This window comes from Palaemon carinicauda, chromosome 14, assembly GCF_036898095.1.
Source record: "Palaemon carinicauda isolate YSFRI2023 chromosome 14, ASM3689809v2, whole genome shotgun sequence".
In the NCBI taxonomy this organism is placed as follows: domain Eukaryota; kingdom Metazoa; phylum Arthropoda; class Malacostraca; order Decapoda; family Palaemonidae; genus Palaemon; species Palaemon carinicauda.
Window position 1 is genome coordinate 124,458,436 of NC_090738.1, and position 19,142 is coordinate 124,477,577.

Genomic DNA, 19,142 nt, shown 5'->3' on the forward strand with positions numbered 1-19,142 from the left:
GTGCGCCCTTTCTCTCTAATAGATCCAATCACTGTAAAGTAATAGCAAGAGATCAATGTGAATAATTTGTGAACTGTGTAGCCCAGCTTGTAAAGAGGAAAGGCCGTATGTTAGCCAGGGGTGAAGTCATGTGAACATCAAGTGTTACATAGCAATAAATATTCAAATATATCATCAAATACTGATATTTCAAAGCATTCTTACTTGTATTAGGGTGAATTCCAAGTGAAGGATTCAAGTCCAATCCATGTCACAATCCACCTTAGTGCCCATTACATACCCTTATAATGCAGAGAATAAATGATACCCAATATAAAAGTATGTGTCCAGTAAGAGCTCATAATTACTTTATTTGTTGTGCTGCAACAATAAGGCTTAGAGAGGTGTCCAAAGACCTGTGTGTGCAATCTTTAAAATAGTGGTCCGTAAAAGTGGTTTGTCTCTTCCATACACCAGCTTTGAGGACTTGTGCTACAGTGTTTTTTGCGGAACGCTAAGGTTGCAGCAAGGCCACGTATATCATGTGCTTGAGGAGGGGCCACTTGTGATGCTTTCCCTGGGGATTTATAAGCTTTCATGATTGTTTCTCTCAATCATAAGGAGAAAGTGTTTTTGGATACTTTCTTTTTGGAGCAGCCAATGCTAATGAACAAATTGGAGATTCTAGGCCTAAGAAACTGCATTCTTTTCAGATAATTATCAACTGGTCTCACGCAACAGAGTAACTTGTCATCCAGGTCATCAGATACCTCTTTGAGAGACAAGATTGTAAAAGAGTCAAATCTGATATAATTTTCAATTGGATTTTGGGTTTTGGATACAAATTAGGAAACTAAAGACAAAGATAGTTCTTTCCATCCTCTGGAATGTAACGTAAGATAAGATAGATCATATAATTCACTTACTATCTTGGCTGAAGTTTAGGAGGTAAGGTCCTGTCAAAGTTTTATGCATAGGTTCATGAGGGGCTTGTCTGAGAGCCTGTAAAATATTCGTCACATTGCAGGCAGGGGGTTTGTGTTCTCAAGGAGGACAAGACTGCTCGAAACTCTTACAGAGAGCTGAGATTTCCCATGACGAGGAGAGGTCAAGCCTTTTCAGTTTGAATACCTGGTTCAAGGCCAAGCAGTAGCCTTTCACCGCATTGACTGAAAGGGATTGCTTGTTCCTTAAGAACACTAAGAAGTCTGCAATCAGGGAAATGGTGGCCTTGAGTGGAGCAATATTCCCCCTACAACACCAAAAACAGATTTTCCATGGCCTGGTATACTTCTGCAGAAGACTTCCGGAGATATCCGGAAACCTGTTTCACAGTTGGTCTCACAAAACATTTCTTTCTGAGGAGGTGCTGGATAGCCTCCAACCGTGAAGAGACAGGCAATGTACTGTACTGCGTCATGGAAATTTCTCGAGTGGTTGTCGTTATAGGTTTGGCAATTCTGGAAGTTATCTTGGAGTTTCCGTCATTAGTTCCAGCAGGTCTGAATACCACTCCGCTGCTGACCGCTTTGAGCTACTGTACTAGCATTACTCTGACTCCCTGAAATGTTTGAATTCTGTTCAATGTCTGACGAATTAGACAGAACTGTGGAAAGGCATAAAGGTCTAGTCTGTCCTATGGGAGTTGAAAGACATCTTACATCACTGCAAGTTGGTCTGGGACTAGAGAGCAATACACTGGGAGTTTGTGATTCAGGTGAGTGGCGAACGTGTCTAGAGACGGGGAACCCTACAAAGTCAAAAGACTATTCGGTACTAGAGGAAGTAGTCCATTCTGAATCAACTGCCGTCCCTCGACAGCTCAGATGGTCTGCAATGACATTCCTCTTCCCGGGGATAAACCTCGCCAAGAGAGAGATTGCTTGGGTCTGTCTACTTTATTATCTCTACTACTAGATGGCACAGCGTGAGAGACTGCACCTCCTTGTTTGGAGATGTTGGCCACCATGGTGGGGCTGTCGCTCATCAGCATCGAGTGACCTTTCAGTCTTTGAGAAGGGGAGTAATGCTAGTTGGGCTCCTTTCATTTCCAGGAAACTGATGTGCAAGGCCTTGTCCTCTTCTGACTATAGGCCCGAGATTTGTTCCCTTCCTAGGTGAGCATGGAGCTCAGCCACTAATGGAGATCCTTTACTACTTCCTGTGGTATTGACAGCAGGGTTGCAGAGCGGTCTGATGTCTGTGACCGCTGGTTCTTCAGAGCTTATGCACCAATCGAAGATGCATTCTCTCAAATGGGGACGAATTTCTCCGAGGAGGATATATGGCCTAGCAGTTTCTGCCAAGAGTGGGGAGGAAGAGGTTTCCTTTTCAGAAAGGCCACTGCTATTTCTCTGAATCTCGAGACTCTCTCAGCAGATGGAAAAGCTCTAGTTTGAACTGAGTTCATGCCTAGGTACCTGATGGACTGCTGGGGGACAAGGCTGGACTTCTGCAGGTTCAGTCAGATCCCTATCTCCTTGCACAGATCTAAGAGTAGATCCCTGTGCCTTTAACAAGAGAGCTCAGGACTCTGCTAGGAGAAGTCAGTGTGTCTAGGTACCTCAAAAGTCTAATGCTCACAGCATCGGCCCAGGCTGAGACAAGGGCAAAGACTTCAGTGAAGACCTGAGGGGCTGTTGACACACCAAAGCATAACACCTTGGACTGAAATGCCTTGCCTCAACAGGGAAACCTTACGTACTTTCTTAAGACAGGAAGGATGGGGTCTTCTTGAAAGTAGGCGTCTTTCAGGTCTATGGTCAGAAAGAAATTGTTATTCCTGATGGCTTGGAGAACAGTGGCTGAAATCTCCATTTTGAACTTTGTCTGTACCACATAAAAATTCAAATGGGAGAGGTCTATGATGGGTTTCCAGCCTCCTGTCAGCTTCTCTACCAGGAATAGATTGCTGAGAAAGCCTGGAGAGTTGCTAAGACTTCCTCTACGGCTCCTTTGGCCAACAATTTGGAGACTTCCTCCAATAAGAGTAGGTCTTTTACTGAGCCTTGCAAATAAAATTGTTGGAAAGTCAGAGTCCTGGTCAGAAGTGGTGGACAGGCTATGAAAGGGACTCGATATCTTGAACAGAGGACTTCTACCATCCAAGGGTAGGTCCTGAAGTCCTGACACCTTTACAGTACTTAAAGCTTTGTAGGCATTCCCCACCTGGTGGGAAGCTGGGGGACATGCGCCTCTGCAACCGCACCCTCTTCGTCCGGAGGGACATTCTCTCACGAAGGGTAAGTCTGACGACTTGCCTCCCGAGTTGTCACGCATCTGTTGGAGGTAAGAATTGTCTTTGCTGTAGAACAGATTTAAAGGATGAGTTCTTTAGCTGTTGCTGGGGAGCAAGCAATCTTGGTGCTACTGCCCTTATTATCATCAGAGCTCTACCTAGCCTCTCCACCTTCTCTACAGCCATAGCTACATATAAGGGAGGGAAAAAGAGAAGGGGAATTTACGAAAGCTGAACTTCTCAGGGCTGACATGTCCCTGACAGACAACTGTCTAGAGCATCTGGCTATGACAGTGTCGTGCCTCTTTAGAATGCAATTATCCCATAGGTAAATGTTTCAACATAAAAAGGAATTCTATAGCTTTTGCCCCAGCTCTAGATAATTCCTCAAATTGCTTAAGGGCATGCTTTTCTCTTAAGTTTTCTGTCATCGCAAAGCAGAAAACCGCTCCAGACCAGTGGTCTAGCCACAAGCAGGCTTGGATTGTTGACATAATTTAGTTGCTACCTCTATGTTTGCCCTCTAAGGAACAGAAACAATGAAGGGGAGGTTAGAGAGTATATCAACAGGCACCAATGTAATCAGATTAGCAACATCAGCATCAATAGAGTGGGCTCTGATATAAGCCAGAGTGTATGTAAAAAAGTCTCTGGCACAACAGAGATAATAGTGGTAGCTTTGAGGACCTACTGGCCTCAAGTGAATTTTTTGATGGTGAGACTTCTGCATTATGTTTAAAGTTTTTCAGTCTAGTTAGAAGTGATACATTGAATCTGTGTCTGGGACTTTGAGATTACAGGAAGATTGAGTCAATAGCGACCTTCTATTAGCAGTTTGATTGTGAGGGGCTCATCAAATCCATTTGCACGGCAGATAAGGCTCATAATCTTAATAAAATGTGAAGCTTCTAAGCCTAACATCAGGACCTTGAGGAGGATTACATCAGCTGAGCTGGTGATCGCGTGTGCAACGAAGTCCTCTGGAGAGTTCTTAACACGTTGACTGCGATTGGCAATGCTGTGAAACGGCCCGATGGGCGTTCTCTTTAACCCCAATTAAAATCAGTAACCAGTTAGCTATTGACGTGAGAATTGTTATGGTGTATCCGTAAGGTAAGCCGAGTGCTCAGCCAGTGTAAAAGCGTGACTTTATGTGGTACACTTCTCGCCTGACATAATAAAAGTCTTCATTACAGGTGTTGTGTACCTAATATGGACATAATAGATGTGGTCATATATGGCTCATGTCGCACAAAACGATTAGAGATAGTTCTGCTGGCGTTGTGTGCCAAATATGGTCACACTTTGGATGTTCAGTTATGGTGCATATCGCTCAGACTGATCTAGGGAATTACCGTATGCAACATGTACCAGACATGGCTCATACTCAGTGTGACTATAAAAGGCACACATCGCCCTGAATGATTGCAAGCGTTACTATGCACATGTATGTACAGGCACACACAAACACACGCATATATATATAACACCTTTGTATGTTTTCATATGTGCACATAAAATTTGTAGTACACACGTGTGTATATAGGAATATATATAAACATACACTTGAATATAATACATATAAGATGTACATACATGTTACAGACACACACATTAGGAAACATATATACAGGCTGTATTTTTGGCAATATAAATTTGTATTTTGCATAGATAAAAGTATTTACATACAAGTAAATTATTTAGGTCGTCTTCAGTTATTCATATACATCTGTTCATCTGTATACGGTAGCCCATCTTTTTGTACCTGTCTATCCATGTATATACATACATACATACATATATTCACACTTATGTGAGAGAGGAATAAAATGTGGAAAAGAACTCTTCCTTATGTCTGTATAAGAGAATATATTTTAATATAAAATATTAGAAAATAAGATAAAGGAAGTAACAGAAAAAGGAATGACACACATACACATACAAAATAGGTACTAGTTATATATATATATATATATATATATATATATATATATATATATATATATATATATATATATATATATATATATATATACATACACACACTTGCATATACAGACTGATATACAAATTACCCATTGTCCCAATATGATGAAAAATTAACATCCCAGAAAATATTTGAATTCTTGCCTTCCTTTTAGTACCATATGTATGTATGTATATTTAATGTATGTATGTATGCATATATATATATATATATATATATACATATATATATATATATATATATATATATATATATATATATATATATATATATATATATATATATATATATATATATATATATATATACATATATATATATATATATATATACATATATATATATATATATATATATATATATATATATATATATATATATATATATATATATATATATATATATATATATATATATATATATATATATATATATATATATATATATATATATATATATATATATATATAAATATATACATATATATATATAATATATATAATATATATATATATATATATATATATATATATATATATATATATATATATATATATATATATATATGTGTGTGTGTATGTATGTGTATGCATGTATGTATGTATGTGTATGTATGTAAGTATTACTTTCTCTGTCATTTCTACTTATTCCTTTATATTATATATATACAAACTGTATATACGCAAAAGCGTACATATGCATACAGAAAACATTCCCTGACTGAAGCTACTGGCACCAAAGCCAAGACAAGAAGGCTTTGTCGTTCCTGTTAAGAGATACTGTCACAAAATAAAGGAAGTTCTGTAGCTCGAAAGAAAGCACGAAGAGTAGACACATAATGTGAGAATTGTGAGGGTAAACCTTTCCTTTGTCTCAGTTGTTTCAACTTGAAACATTCAGTTTGAAGAATATAAATTTGTGTATTTTATTGGTTTTTCTTATGTAGAAGCAAAACAGAAAATTTTTTAATTTTATACTTGTACTCTAAATACTACATTATTTCCTTCATCATACATGGATATTTTTTCACCAAGAAAAGGACACTATTTTTTTTCAGAAGTAAAATGTTTACCAAACTGATTTATTTTTCTATTGAATTTATATAAATATAATCTAGGGTTAAAAGGATAGCATTTTTATTGATCTAATGATAATGTTTTCTATTTTTTTTCCTGAAAGAAAGAAAGAATTAAAAAAAAATATGCCCCTTTTGCCAGCATTGTAGATTATTTTCAGTAATAAATAAAGTGTTTAGTTAATGTTCTTTGTTATTTTAATTAATTTCCAATATATTACAATAATATTTTGGTAAAAAAAAGCCCATTTTGATAAAATTTGGATACTTGAAAAAAAATATATAATTCTTAGCATGTGTACCACATAGGGTACACATCGCTCATTCAGAGAGTCCCCTGTGAACCATATGTGGAGCACATAGCAGTCAACGTGTTAATGGTAATAATGTCACTGTCCGTTGTTCCACTTTAGGAGTGCAGTAATTGACGGTTATGTTTTAAGTCACTTGATTCTTAACTTTTCCTTGGACATCCTCCTTTTCCCTTGTGTCATATTTTGATGGAAATAGGAGGTGGAGAAGGAACGGGAGGAGTCCAGCCCACTTCTGTTATAAGAACATTTGCCTCTAGCAACAGGATGCAAGGTAGAAGAATTGAAGTCACTCTCAGAGCTTGATTTTTGAGGAGAGAGAGTTCTCAGTATGATGCCACATATAACACCTACAGGGTGGCCCTAGTGTACGTCTAAAAAAAGCCACCTCATCTGTGTCATGTGGGGGTGTGACTAGTGGGAAAGGGGGGGGGGGGGGAGTTCCTTGCCCTTTATCCGTCCTCTGTACTTGCAAAGAACTATCTGAAAAATAGTTGTTACTCTGAATATGCGACTTGTGAAGCACTATAAACATTAGGTCAAGAGCTGGTGTGGCTAATCACAAAAATGAATGGATTTGCTATTAATATAAATCAAAGCCTTGCTATCACAAGTCCTAGCCAGATGTTTATAAAACTCCAGGAGAACTTTGAAATAATGGGGTGTCAACCTATCACGCCCTCTAGGATGCATTGATCGTAAACTGGCTTGTGAGGTTCTGGTAGGAACATGCTGCGAGTTAGCATCGTTATGTTGCGAAGGAATATTGTCACTCGTTAACGTGGCGGTGCGTTTCATGACATCATGTTTGGGATTGACAACCCATTTGGACTTGTTGGCCTCCCCAAGATGCGGAGGAATTGCCTCAAGCGTTGGGATGGAGGCAGGTAAAGTGACGTCATAATGCTTAGATACAGCTGCACGTACAGACTTATTACTCTGAACGTTCTGCCTAGCTGAATTGTTAATAGATAAAACTCTGAGAATTAAAGCAGGTTTTGTTACACTCAACTTCACAGCACAATTAGGCTTAGAAGGAGGCACACGTTTAGAGCAGCTTGGCGCTGCCAAGTCTTAGGGTGTGGACACAGCCGAAGTGGTCCGACCACCCTCATAATAAAAGAATGACATGTCTTGTGACATGTCCTGGGAACTCTTTAGAGGAGATCTTTGCAAGGACCACTGGGCATATGAGGCAGGCCTTGCTCGTTTATGAGCTGAAGACTGGTAATAAGGGTCTTTCAATAGGGCTGTTTCGGTAGAGAGAGAAATTGCAGGCTCTCCTCGAGGTTCAGACGGGAGCACGGAGATGCTTTCATGGCTCTAATTGGAGATATTTCCAAGAGCGGAAAGATCTTATCTGTGTAATCTGACATGTAAGGATATCCACTCAACATACTCTTAGGAGTTGAGGGAGATCTAAGCATAACAGGGTAATCAGGATCTGATGGTATTAACCCTTTTACCCCCAGGCTCTTTGGAAATTTCCAACCCTTAACCCCCAAGGGGTTATTTTTTCCCCAGCACATTTTGCAGTATATTTTTTTTAAATTGCTCTAACAGCCTTAATTTTTGTCATAGAGAGGTCAGGTTGGTCTTATTCTCTTGGAAAATGCCTGAATTTTCTCAAAAAATTATCAAAAATATGAAAAAAAAAAATTCATAGCATTTTTTTGCAAGGACGTACCGGTACGTCCATGGGGGTAAAGGGATGAGTTTTGTGAAACGTACCAGTACGTCCTTTGGGGGTAAAAGGGTTAATATTGAATCCAACTCAGGGAGCACAGTGGTCGTACCCAGAGGATCCGCTACAAGAACTAGTTCAACTCCATATTGTACATTATCAACACTGGGTTATAAAACATTCGCCACAGAATTGATCTTTTGTTTCTTGCCACTACTAGCAGAAGACGAAGGAGGAGAGCGATCTCTCTTAGATAGTTTCTTGCAACGAGAACAAAATCTCTCCCAATGGGAGGATGGCCACTACCTATAGTACTCACATGGTGATTCCACTGGCCATCTTTTACCACAACAAGAAGGATAAACTAGACGCGGATCGACTTCTCCTCGGCTCATCAAAGTACCACAGAGACGTCCATCACGGTCGGGCCTTGAACACAGAATTCGACTTGCTAGTCATATCGCACACACTCGTAACTTACGAATAAAGATAAATAAGCAAGTGAAAGTGAGTACATATTATAGACACAAAAGAAACAAGCACTAAGCACTATAATGGTAAATCGAGGGCAGGTGCGGATGCCTGGTCCTAGAGAGGACACGAGGTACGTCTTCTTAACTTCGCGACCAGGAGTGTTGTGGAGAAGCATTAGGTGCAGGCGTTCTATGCCGCATGCGCAGTGGTTGCTAAGCAAATAAATATGACGCCATAAAAAAAAATTTCTTTGGTTGTCTGGTCGTAGGTAAAACAAAATTAGGAGTACCCCATATAAATGACTCAAAAGTTTGTATCCATGTAGGAAAAAAATGGAATTGTAAATTTCACAAAAACTGAAGGAAAGGTGGAGTCGATACCTAATAGACTTGGAGTGAAAAGCTGCTACACATGAAAAAATGAACTGGATATTCATACCAATCAATGATCCAGAGTTGCACATGCACACAAACAATCATTCTTAGCTTCTCTGCTTCTTTAATCTTCAAGACTTTACATTTTGTGATTGAACATTATGACCGAGTTTTGCTCAAGACAATTAAGTTAAGTCCTGAGAATTATCATTATGAACCTGCTTCCCTTTATCTGCTCACAAACGAAGACAATATTAACACTAACCTTCAGTTTCTTTTATCTCAAGTAATCTATATTCAAGAAGTTTCTCCGCTTCAGCAGAATATAAAGACTCCAGCTCTTTGGTATCCTTGCAGAGAAAAAGGCCAGTATTGCCAAGTTCCCAGGCTTCACCATACCTTCCTAGCTGTATTGCAGCCTGTCCAGCCATGCAGTATGTCTAGAAAAGCAATAAACATTCCTCAAAACAATGTACCATGTAGTTTAATTCATTTTATAAATGAAATCAGAAATGTGACCTTCAAACTTCTAATGAAAATTGATGGCAAGTTTTGACAAATTTACTAATAATCACAGGAACACAACCATTAACTACCATGCAATTAAATCCTCATGAATATTGAATAAGACCTAAGGTAGGGAATGTCGCTATTGGCTATAGTGTGTGGTGTGATTATTTCATGGTAACATAAAAAGACTAAAATACCTCTTACATATTCAGAAAATAAAGGCTAGAATCCCAAAAACTTTGTTAGTTGGCTGAAGACAGGAGGGGGAGGGGATAATATTAGGGAGAGGAGATTCTTCAGTGAAATTTCCATAAGTATGAACTTGTGTGATATACAGCCATGTGCTATACTCTTTCGTAGCTTATAAATATTATTATAATAATGATAATAAAGGGATTTTGACGAAGGAAAAATCTATTTCTGGGCTCCGACCTGTGCCGCCCAGTGAAATGCTCTTTTAACATCATTTCTAAGGTAAAAATTGCTATGAATCTAACAGAGAAAAAATTGTATAGGAATGCTAGGTTGAACCCAGCTCGCTGACCTAATAAGGTGTCGGTATAAATAACTGGGGCGTGATAAATCACAACCAGAGGCCTCGCACCATTTAGATATCTCCTCTCAACATCCCCGTTCAGCGAGGTGCCGTTCAACACCCTAGCTCCGATCTCTACTACCAACAGTCCAACCCACGCTAGTGACGTCACTCCTTATAGCATCCAAGATTGGGGCCCAAGAAGGGAGGGACGGGTGGGTTCACTGGGCGGCACAGGTCTCTCGCCCAGAAATAGATTTTTCCTTCGTCAAAATCCCTTTTCTGGGCTCCGACCTGTGCCACCCAGTGAAATAGTGCCAGAGAATAGGGACCCAAACTTGGCACAATACCTGAGGGAAGTAATAAATACAAAATAATACCAAACGCGATTTAATATCAGAAAAGGATACACAAGGTATCCCGTAGGTAAGTACTTTCAACATTAATAGTGAATAGTTAAATACAATAATGGCAAAAAATCCCATACTAGGGATGGCAAGAAAAGACAAGCAGATAATGCAGATCAAATAAATAATATTCTTAATAATAAATAATACAAAACCAGCACGTGGAGAGTAAGACTAAAAACAGGTAAAATCAAAAACAATTCGTAGAAATTGAGATCATAACGGGGTATCAAACAATACACCATAAGGGTGTAGATCAAGCAAAACAAAACCAAAACTAGGTAGTAACAATAAGTAAGGCAGGTAGGAGGAAAGGAGAATAGAGCAAGACGTTGTGATTAAGACTCAGTACCTTCAGGAGGAACCACATTCCCAGCTGCTACTGTAGCAAATTTTAGAGCTTCCAAAGGTTTTAGGTAGTGGCGTTTAAAAACTTTAGGGGACTTCCAGCCTGTATATTTCGTGAGCTCATCAAATTTCATGTGATGGAAGAAATTAATTGAAGTAGCAACAGCTCAAATATCATGGACATGGGGGAATGATTCAGGATTAGCCTGTTTAATAAAATAAAGGATTTGTTGCCTGATTCCTTTAAGGGTAATGGTTCCTCCATTTTCTCTAATGAATAAGGGCCCTGTGGTTGTAATGGAAGTTCTATTTAAGTAGGACTTCAGGGTGGTAACTGGACGCAAGGATGGATCCCGAGGAAGCGGAACAATCTTCCAGGGAGACCATGTGTTCTGAGGGTTCTCATTTTTAGCCAGGAAATCTTGGTTAGGGGAGACAAGGACTTCTCCCGAAGAGAGGAAGTCAATATGACCTGGATCTCTAGACAGGGCTGATAGTTCTGAAATTCTGGAGCCAGAAGCGAGGCTCAATAAGAACAATGTCTTCCTTAACAGTGCCATGTAATCGCAAGATTCATTAAGAGTGTCAGAGGCCAGTTTCAGGACATCGTTCAAAAACCAGGAAACTGCACTAGGGCGAGTTGATGGTTTTAATCTGGCAAAAGCTCTCGGGATGGACGAGGAGTATGAATCCGTAAGGTCAATATCAAAACCAGTATGGAAGATCTTTTTCAAAGCTGATTTGATCGTAGTGATGGTGTTGGCTGCCAGGCCTGATTCAAAGAGAGTTCTGAAGAAGGTTACAGTTAGATTCATCGTCATCTTTTCAACCTTTGAGTCCTTTAAAAACTTAGCAAACTTTTTAACAGCCGAGTCATATTGACGGAGGGTGGATTCCCTTTTGTCCGATTCCAAAAATAGGGTATTTAGAGGGTCAATATTTGCACGCTTTTGAGCTGCAAACTTCATGAAGTCCATAAAGTTAGGGCACTCTGAATTCTTGAGGAAGCTAACACATTGCGAGTTTGTACTACTTGTGTTAGTATAGGCTTGGGTATCTGCCGAGGGCAGAGGCCCAGTTCCAGCAACAGAGGGAACCAACTGCTCTTGGGCCAGTTGGGGGCTACCAGAGCCACTCATTCTCTGAAAGACCAGAGTTTGTCCAATACTTTCAATAGGAGATTTATCGGAGGGAACACATAAATCCTCTTCCAAACGTTCCAATCTAACATCATTGCGTCTGTAGCATAAGCGCAAGGGTCCAGGTTGAGGGCCACGTAACATTCTAGTTTGTGGTTGGATTCCGTCGCAAACAAGTCCACCTGGAGACCCGGGACCTGAGATAAGATCCATTTAAATGACTGTTTGTCTAGAGACCATTCCGACTCCAGCGGAGTTGTCCTCGAAAGTGCGTCTGCCACTACATTCCGCACTCCCGCAAGGTGGACTGCTGACATATGCCACTTGTTCGATGTAGCCATAGAAAAAATTGCTAACATGACGTGGTTTATGTGGGCTGACTTGGAGCCTCCTCTGTTTATGCAGTGGACTATGACTGCGCTGTCTAGAACCAGCCTGATATGAAGGTTCCTGACTGGGTTCAGTCGTTTTAGAGTAAGGAATACTGCCATGGCCTCTAAGACATTGATGTGAAATTGTCACAATATCGTCGACCATAGTCCCTGGACTTTATTGTGTTGGGAGTATCCTCCCCACCCTGTTAAGGAGGCGTCTGTGTGAATGACGAGTCCTGGGGCCGGATATTGTAAGGGGACCGACTTCGATAGGCTTTTGACTTTCGTCCATGGCTGAAGACTCTTTCGTAGGATTGGGGGAAGTCGAGCTCTTTTGTCTCGACGCTTCTTGTTTGCCCTGGAGTGCCATACTCTGTTTATGTCCTTTAGTTTGGCCTTTAGGACAACGTCTGTTATGGAGGAGAACTGCAAGGAGCCTAAGATTCTTTCCTGGTTCCTCCTGGACGTCAACTTGTCCCTGAGAAACGGTTTCGTGTTCTTTGCTATTTCCGTCCTCTTGGCTTTCGGGAGGCATAGCGTATGGGAACGTAGGTCCCATTGTAATCCAAGCCATTGAAACTTGGTCTCCGGGACCAGGCGGGATTTGTCGAGGTTGACTTGAAACCCTAACTGACGAAGGGAGGTGAGAACCTTGTTTGTTGCCGTGAGGCAGTTCCTGACGTTTGCCCAGACGAGCCAGTCGTCCAGATAAGCCACTATTCGAATCCCTTGGGTTCGAAGTTCTTGGATTACCGTCTCTGCTAGTTTGGTGAAGATCCTGGGCGCTATGTTAAGCCCGAATGGCATCACTTTGAATGCATAGGCTTGTTTGCCTAGTTTGAAGCCTAGGAAAGGACGAAAGTGCCTTGCTATTGGAACGTGATAGTAGGCATCGGTAAGATCTATAAAGGTGGTGACGGCTCCACGGGGAAGTAAGGTCCGCACCTGAGAGACGGTTAGTATGTGGAACCTGTCGCAATGAATGAAGGAGTTCAGACGGGACAGGTCTAGGATTACTCTTCGCTTGTCTGAGCCTTTCTTTGGCACGCTGAACAAGTGACCTTGAAATTTTAAGCGATGGACTCTTTGGATTGCGTTCTTCTGCAATAGGTCTTCTGTAAACGATCTTAGCTCCTCCATTGGAAGTTGATAGAAACTGGTCGGTGGAGGGGGCCCTTTTATCCAGCTCCACCCCAGACCTTTGGAAATTATGCTGGAAGCCCAATTGCTGAACTTCCAACGGTCTCGAAAGATGTAAAGTCTCCCTCCTACCTGAAGATTTTCAATGGGCTGAGGATGACTTGCCTCCTCTGCCTCCGCGGAATGCCTTGCCTCGGTTGAAACCCCTTCCGCCACCTCTGGTGCCAGAGCCTCTGTTGCGTTGGTAGCCTTGGAAGGAACCTTGGGACTCGTAGGTAGGGTTAAAGGCAGGGGAGGTAGCATACGAAGTCGATGCTACCTGTGCCTGAGGGACCAACACATACTGTTGTTGAGGTTGTCCCTTCGAAGTAGAAGGTTGGGGTTGTACAATCTGAAGGGGCTGTCTGTTCTGGGAGGAATGGAAGGGCCTCAACCTCTTCCTGCCTCGGGCCGAGGCGTCAGCTGGTTCAAACTTCCGCTTGGGGACTAGGCCCCATCTAACTTTGAGGCTCTGGTTAACCCTAGCTGCCTCGCTGAGTACGGAGTTTACCAAGTCCTCCGGGAAGAGGTCCGGGCCCCAGACCGGGGCTTTGATGAGCCTATTAGGCTCATGCCTGATGGTAGCCTCGGCTAACACGTGTCTCCGGCAACGGAATCTAGCGTTGAGAAACTCAAAAGCATCAACTAACAAGGTCTGTAGGAGGGATTTGGTGAGAAGTTTAAAAAGAGATTCCTCCTCGTAAGTGATGGCGGTCATCTCGGCCAAAGTGGCTGAATTAATCGACCTACTCAGCCTGCACCGGGCCTCGAACTCAAGGCAGATTAGTGATTCCGGGAGCTTGGGGAGGCATTCGCTGAACTGTGTGGAAGCACAGTCAGCGCTCAGTTTGCCTGCCGTGAAGGTGGCCGGGGCGTTACGACAGCACTCGTGGTCACCTGGGAAGAGGAGGGAAGTCAAGTCTGTCTCCCGGAGCTGGGGCAGAGGCTTTTCTTCCTTGGCGGACTGATAGGCAATGTCCATGATCTTAGTGACGCATGGGGTGGGGGTTTGTTCGTCAACCACAAACATGGTGTTCACACAATCCCACTCGTTTAATGCACGGACCAAGGTAGACTGGGCCTGTTCCTTGGGATAAATAACAGTCTCCCTAGGGACCTTATCTAAGCGGAGCAGAGCCTCTTCGGTCAAATGGGCGAAGCCGGGGAAGGGGAATTGGAGTCCCGGCGGATAGAACTCGAAGTCCTCGATAGACCGGGTGCCAAAACCCTCGATGGTCAGCATTCCATCTGTAAAAGGAGAATGCAGAGCCATCCTCCAGGGGTTACTTTTGGTGAATGGTGGGAGCTTGGAAGCGTCGGGGATGGGGTATTGCTGCTGTTGTGGCAGCCCCGAACTCATGAGGCCTTGTACCAAGTTCTCATTGTTGGAGATCCTCTCAGTGAGGGATGACATTAAAGACCCGATCTGGGAAAGGAGTTCCTTGGGAAAGGAGTTCCTTAGAAAAGGATTTCGGGTCGAAGGGTTCCTCCGGGGCGGGAACGGGGGCCGGCGTAGATACCGAACCATGAGAGGTCGAAGATGCGGCAGCGGAGTCTTTGGGGACTCTAGAGGATGAAGTCTTGACCGACTTCGGGGATTTTGAAGACTTTCGGGTCTTGAGTAAAGGCTTACGGTGAGCCTAAACCTTTGGGGTAACTGGGCGGGGCTTGAAATCAGCCCTGGGTGTCCCCGGAAACCCCTGAAAAGAAGAATGAGCAGAAGTAGAAGAAAAAGTCGGGCTAAGGAGAGGAATCTTAGCCCGGGACCCACCTGCCTCACCTACCTCACTACCTACGTCCGGTTCGTCAAGAGCCATCGGTTCTATGTCCAGGTTGAGGGTAGCGACGTCTTCTGTGATAGTCCCGCCCGTCTCCTCCTGGCCCGGGGCTAAGAGCAGGGACTCGATCTTCTCAATAATGGGGTCCTCCACGTCCTTGGGGACCGCAGCCGATGTCTTAGCATTGGGGTATATGAGGGAACACCATTCCTCTGAGAATCGCCAGGACTGAGGTCTTAGCCGGCTGGGAGCTCTGAAAGAGAATAGACTATTACTGGAGGTAAGTGGTTTCCACAAGGGAAGTAAAATAAGAAGGCTTAGGATCTCCTTGCGAAAACGAGGCCACCGAAAAGGGGACACGTTGAAAATAACATGAATGACAGAGGTTAAGACAATGTAAATTTAAAATTAACCGTAATTCCACTTACCGAGTCTGAGGTGAGCGTGGTGGCCAGCTTATAACAGACTACGCAATTGTCCGGGTACCAGACGGTCAATCCATCCACAAGGATAGCACAGTGGGCGTGTGACCGACAAACGTCGTGGCCGCAGGGTTGGTGGAGGACCGCCGAGCAGGCTGTCATCGCACAGCGTACCGTCTGTAAAATAAAGATACATACGTATCACGTGGTAAGCTAGGAGCCCGGGAGCTCCGGCAGCTTAAAGTACACCGCTATAGCAGTGAGTAAAACATTCTTAAGCCGTAAGGGCGATAAAACACTTAATAGGTAACAGAATAAGTCAATCCGTAACTATGATCATACAAGGGGGGACAGTCGAGTAAAAGAAATATATATAAATATAAGATTAATCGTAATATGGTTAGGGATATACGCTGGCTCCAGAGAGACAACTGAGAGAGCCCGGGGCTCGTGTTAGCCTACCGGGGTAGGCAGGACATGGGAGGGAGGGGGGGTCGGGAGTCAGAGACTCACTGACGGGCTCAAGGACCTTAACAAAAAACTCGACAAGATAACTAGGTCCGGAAGCTACGAACGGGAATCCCTTAGATAAAATTATTAACATCGAGTGGGGTCCGTGAAGTGCGGAACGCCACACGGGGAGGGTGAAGGGAGGGATCCTATAATGGGTCCGTAGGGTGCGGAACCGGGAGGTAGCATCCAGGAATAATATGTGTATATAAAAGACATGGAACCCAAAACAGCAGAAATCCGTCCCGCCGACCGATGGCCAATCGGAGCGGCGGGGAGAAAACGGCTACGGGAGGGTAGGGGAACTATAAAATCTATAACATCTATAACATATAGCCTCGCTAACGTTCAAGGTCCGCCCGTGAAGGAGCCAGGCGATATCCCCGGGGATGGGGGGGGAGGGGGGAAAGGGTACGAGAGGACTCGACCCGTAAAACAAAGCAGCTGACTCCAAGGGTCGAGGAGCGAGAGGCATCCCTGAAGTGGGGATGTGGGCGGGGGGAGGCTATCACGTGGACAGAGAGACCAGGCGTACCAACCTGGTCGAAGAACCACGACATAATGAATGATCAATACGGATAGACATAATATAATTGATATGGTATAAAATGAGTAGGAAAGCATGCGAATAATATAGTAAGAGAGGGACGCAAGGGAGAGGCAGGGAAGGGCCGAACCCTCCAGCGCGGGGAGGACCGAGCTGGGCAGGGGGGCCAACATAACACAAAGTCGGTGAGGTGCCGACATAAAAATATGAAAACAAACTGCCTCGCAAGAGTCCCACTCAAACTAAAGCAACTACTAGTCGGTAAAAATAATGTAACATATCCGCTTAGGATATGAAAACGTAATAGCGTGGAGTAACATAAAAAACTAGCAGCGCCCGAAGGCGATCAGGCATGCCAACCTAACACGAACTATGATACCGTAATATCATAACAACAGTATCGTAAATAACAGGATAATGAAATACCATAACAAAATAAAATAACACGGGGTGTGAACCGTGAATTATCCAGATAGGTTCAAAACGAAAAACAATCAGTATGGAAGACTAATTGTAAGGCGTTGAGAACGAGAGAGAGAGAGAGAGAGGAGGTAGCCAGCCGCCATGGCGGTCCCGAAGCGGGGCCGCAAACAGTGAAAATTAAAAACTGTGGTAAAATAACAACTAAGGGCTGGTACTTAACTTCGATGGAGTGACAGTAGAGTCCGACATCATGAGATAAATCCTGGGTAAATCCGGGAAAAACACACACCGAAAAAGAGAACAGCGTAAACACACGGTGCTATGAAAAGGAGTGACGTCACTAGCGTGGGTTGGACTGTTGGTAGTAGAGATCGGAGCTAGGGTGTTGAACGGCACCTCGCTGAACGGGGATGTTGAGAGGAGATATCTAAATGGTGCGAGGCCTCTGGTTGTGATTTATCACGCCCCAGTTATTTATACAGACACCTTATTAGGTGAGCGAGCTGGGTTCAACCTAGCATTCCTATACAATTTTTTCTCTGGTAGATTCATAGCAGTACTTACCTTAGAAATGATGTTAATGGAGCATTTCACTGGGCGGCACAAGTCGGAGCCCAGAAATAATAATAATAATAATAATAATAATAATAATGAAGATGATGTTATCCCAACGTCATCGTGTGTACTACCAGGAATGTTTTTGACGTGTATTGACATCAACGGTGTGAAGAGGTTAATAAAAATCAAAACAAAAAAAATTGCACTACCAAGTTATTAATTGAAATGTTAAAACATTTAAGAGTCACTTCTAACTTATGACCAACATTTAAAGATTAACAAAACGGTACACATTTGGTCTGTACATGGACACCATTTACATTACATACCATAAATAAATTTTTGACTTCCCCTACCAACCAACTCTCTTCAAGTAATCGCTAGTATAAATTACTTAAAAGCAATTAAACAGAATACAACCTCTCACCTCTTCCTCATATGGATTCAATTTTATGGCCACAATTGCCTCTTCCATGGCCTTTTCATACTGCTGCAATTGGAAATAAGCTCTGCTGGAATTGGTCCAGAGACGATAATCATACAAATCGTTTTCCTTGGCTAAAATCGTAAAGAAAAGAAAATACAATTAGAGAATGAAAAAAACAAACTAAGCTTAGCAAGACAGTAAAACCTAAATTTACACATCAGCTTAAGAAATATACAATAAGTTATAAATACTTGGGCTCTATCCAAAAGCATTGTTGTTCATAGCATTAACACATATTAAACAGCTGAATTAAATCAACAAGTCAATATTCTTATTACTAACCAATATCATAAAAAACTAGCGCTTGCTCATAATCATGTTTATATAAGTGGCTATTTCCTAGTTTTAACTTTTTCCTCGCCTTTTCTTGACCTTTTTTATAGTTCTCATCAATCTGAAAATAAAGAAGAATATTATATTATAAAATTAACACAATTTTCATTTCTCTACCACTATAAAATACAATAAGTGTATGGCTGAACCATTTACAAAACTTATTCTAATTAATACTAATGTTTTAAAGATTTGCATTCATTGTCTTTAATTATAACATTTCTAACACATGCAATTTACTCGATGCAGTAAAATGACATGAAATTAACAAGAAATATTTATGTAGTCATCTTGAAAAATATTTACATGTCATCACCTTACAGGCTGTCTAATTTTTTCATAGGGTTAGACATGGTCTCCCCAGTACACAAAACACCACAACTAATAAACAAGTTCCATTCTGAGAGCTGTTATGCGACGTAATTTGTTCAAAAGTGAAAAACCAGGCAACCTACCCATCCAGCATTGTA

General features: G+C 42.1%; 1 protein-coding gene and 1 pseudogene across 1 annotated transcript in view; both read right to left on the minus strand.

Moving 5' to 3' along the window:
• The window catches only part of LOC137653738 (E3 ubiquitin-protein ligase TTC3-like), a 250,667-nt gene that overhangs the window by 187,334 nt on the left and 44,191 nt on the right, over positions 1–19,142 (minus strand). The window contains exons 7-9 of the mRNA XM_068387356.1: positions 18,622–18,733; positions 18,280–18,410; positions 9,388–9,562 (exon numbers count right to left, since the gene is read on the minus strand). Of these exons, the coding sequence (XP_068243457.1) occupies positions 9,388–9,562; positions 18,280–18,410; positions 18,622–18,733 (418 nt within the window). The remainder of the gene's footprint in view (positions 1–9,387; positions 9,563–18,279; positions 18,411–18,621; positions 18,734–19,142) is intronic.
• On the minus strand, positions 11,887–15,431 carry LOC137653829 (uncharacterized; annotated as a pseudogene).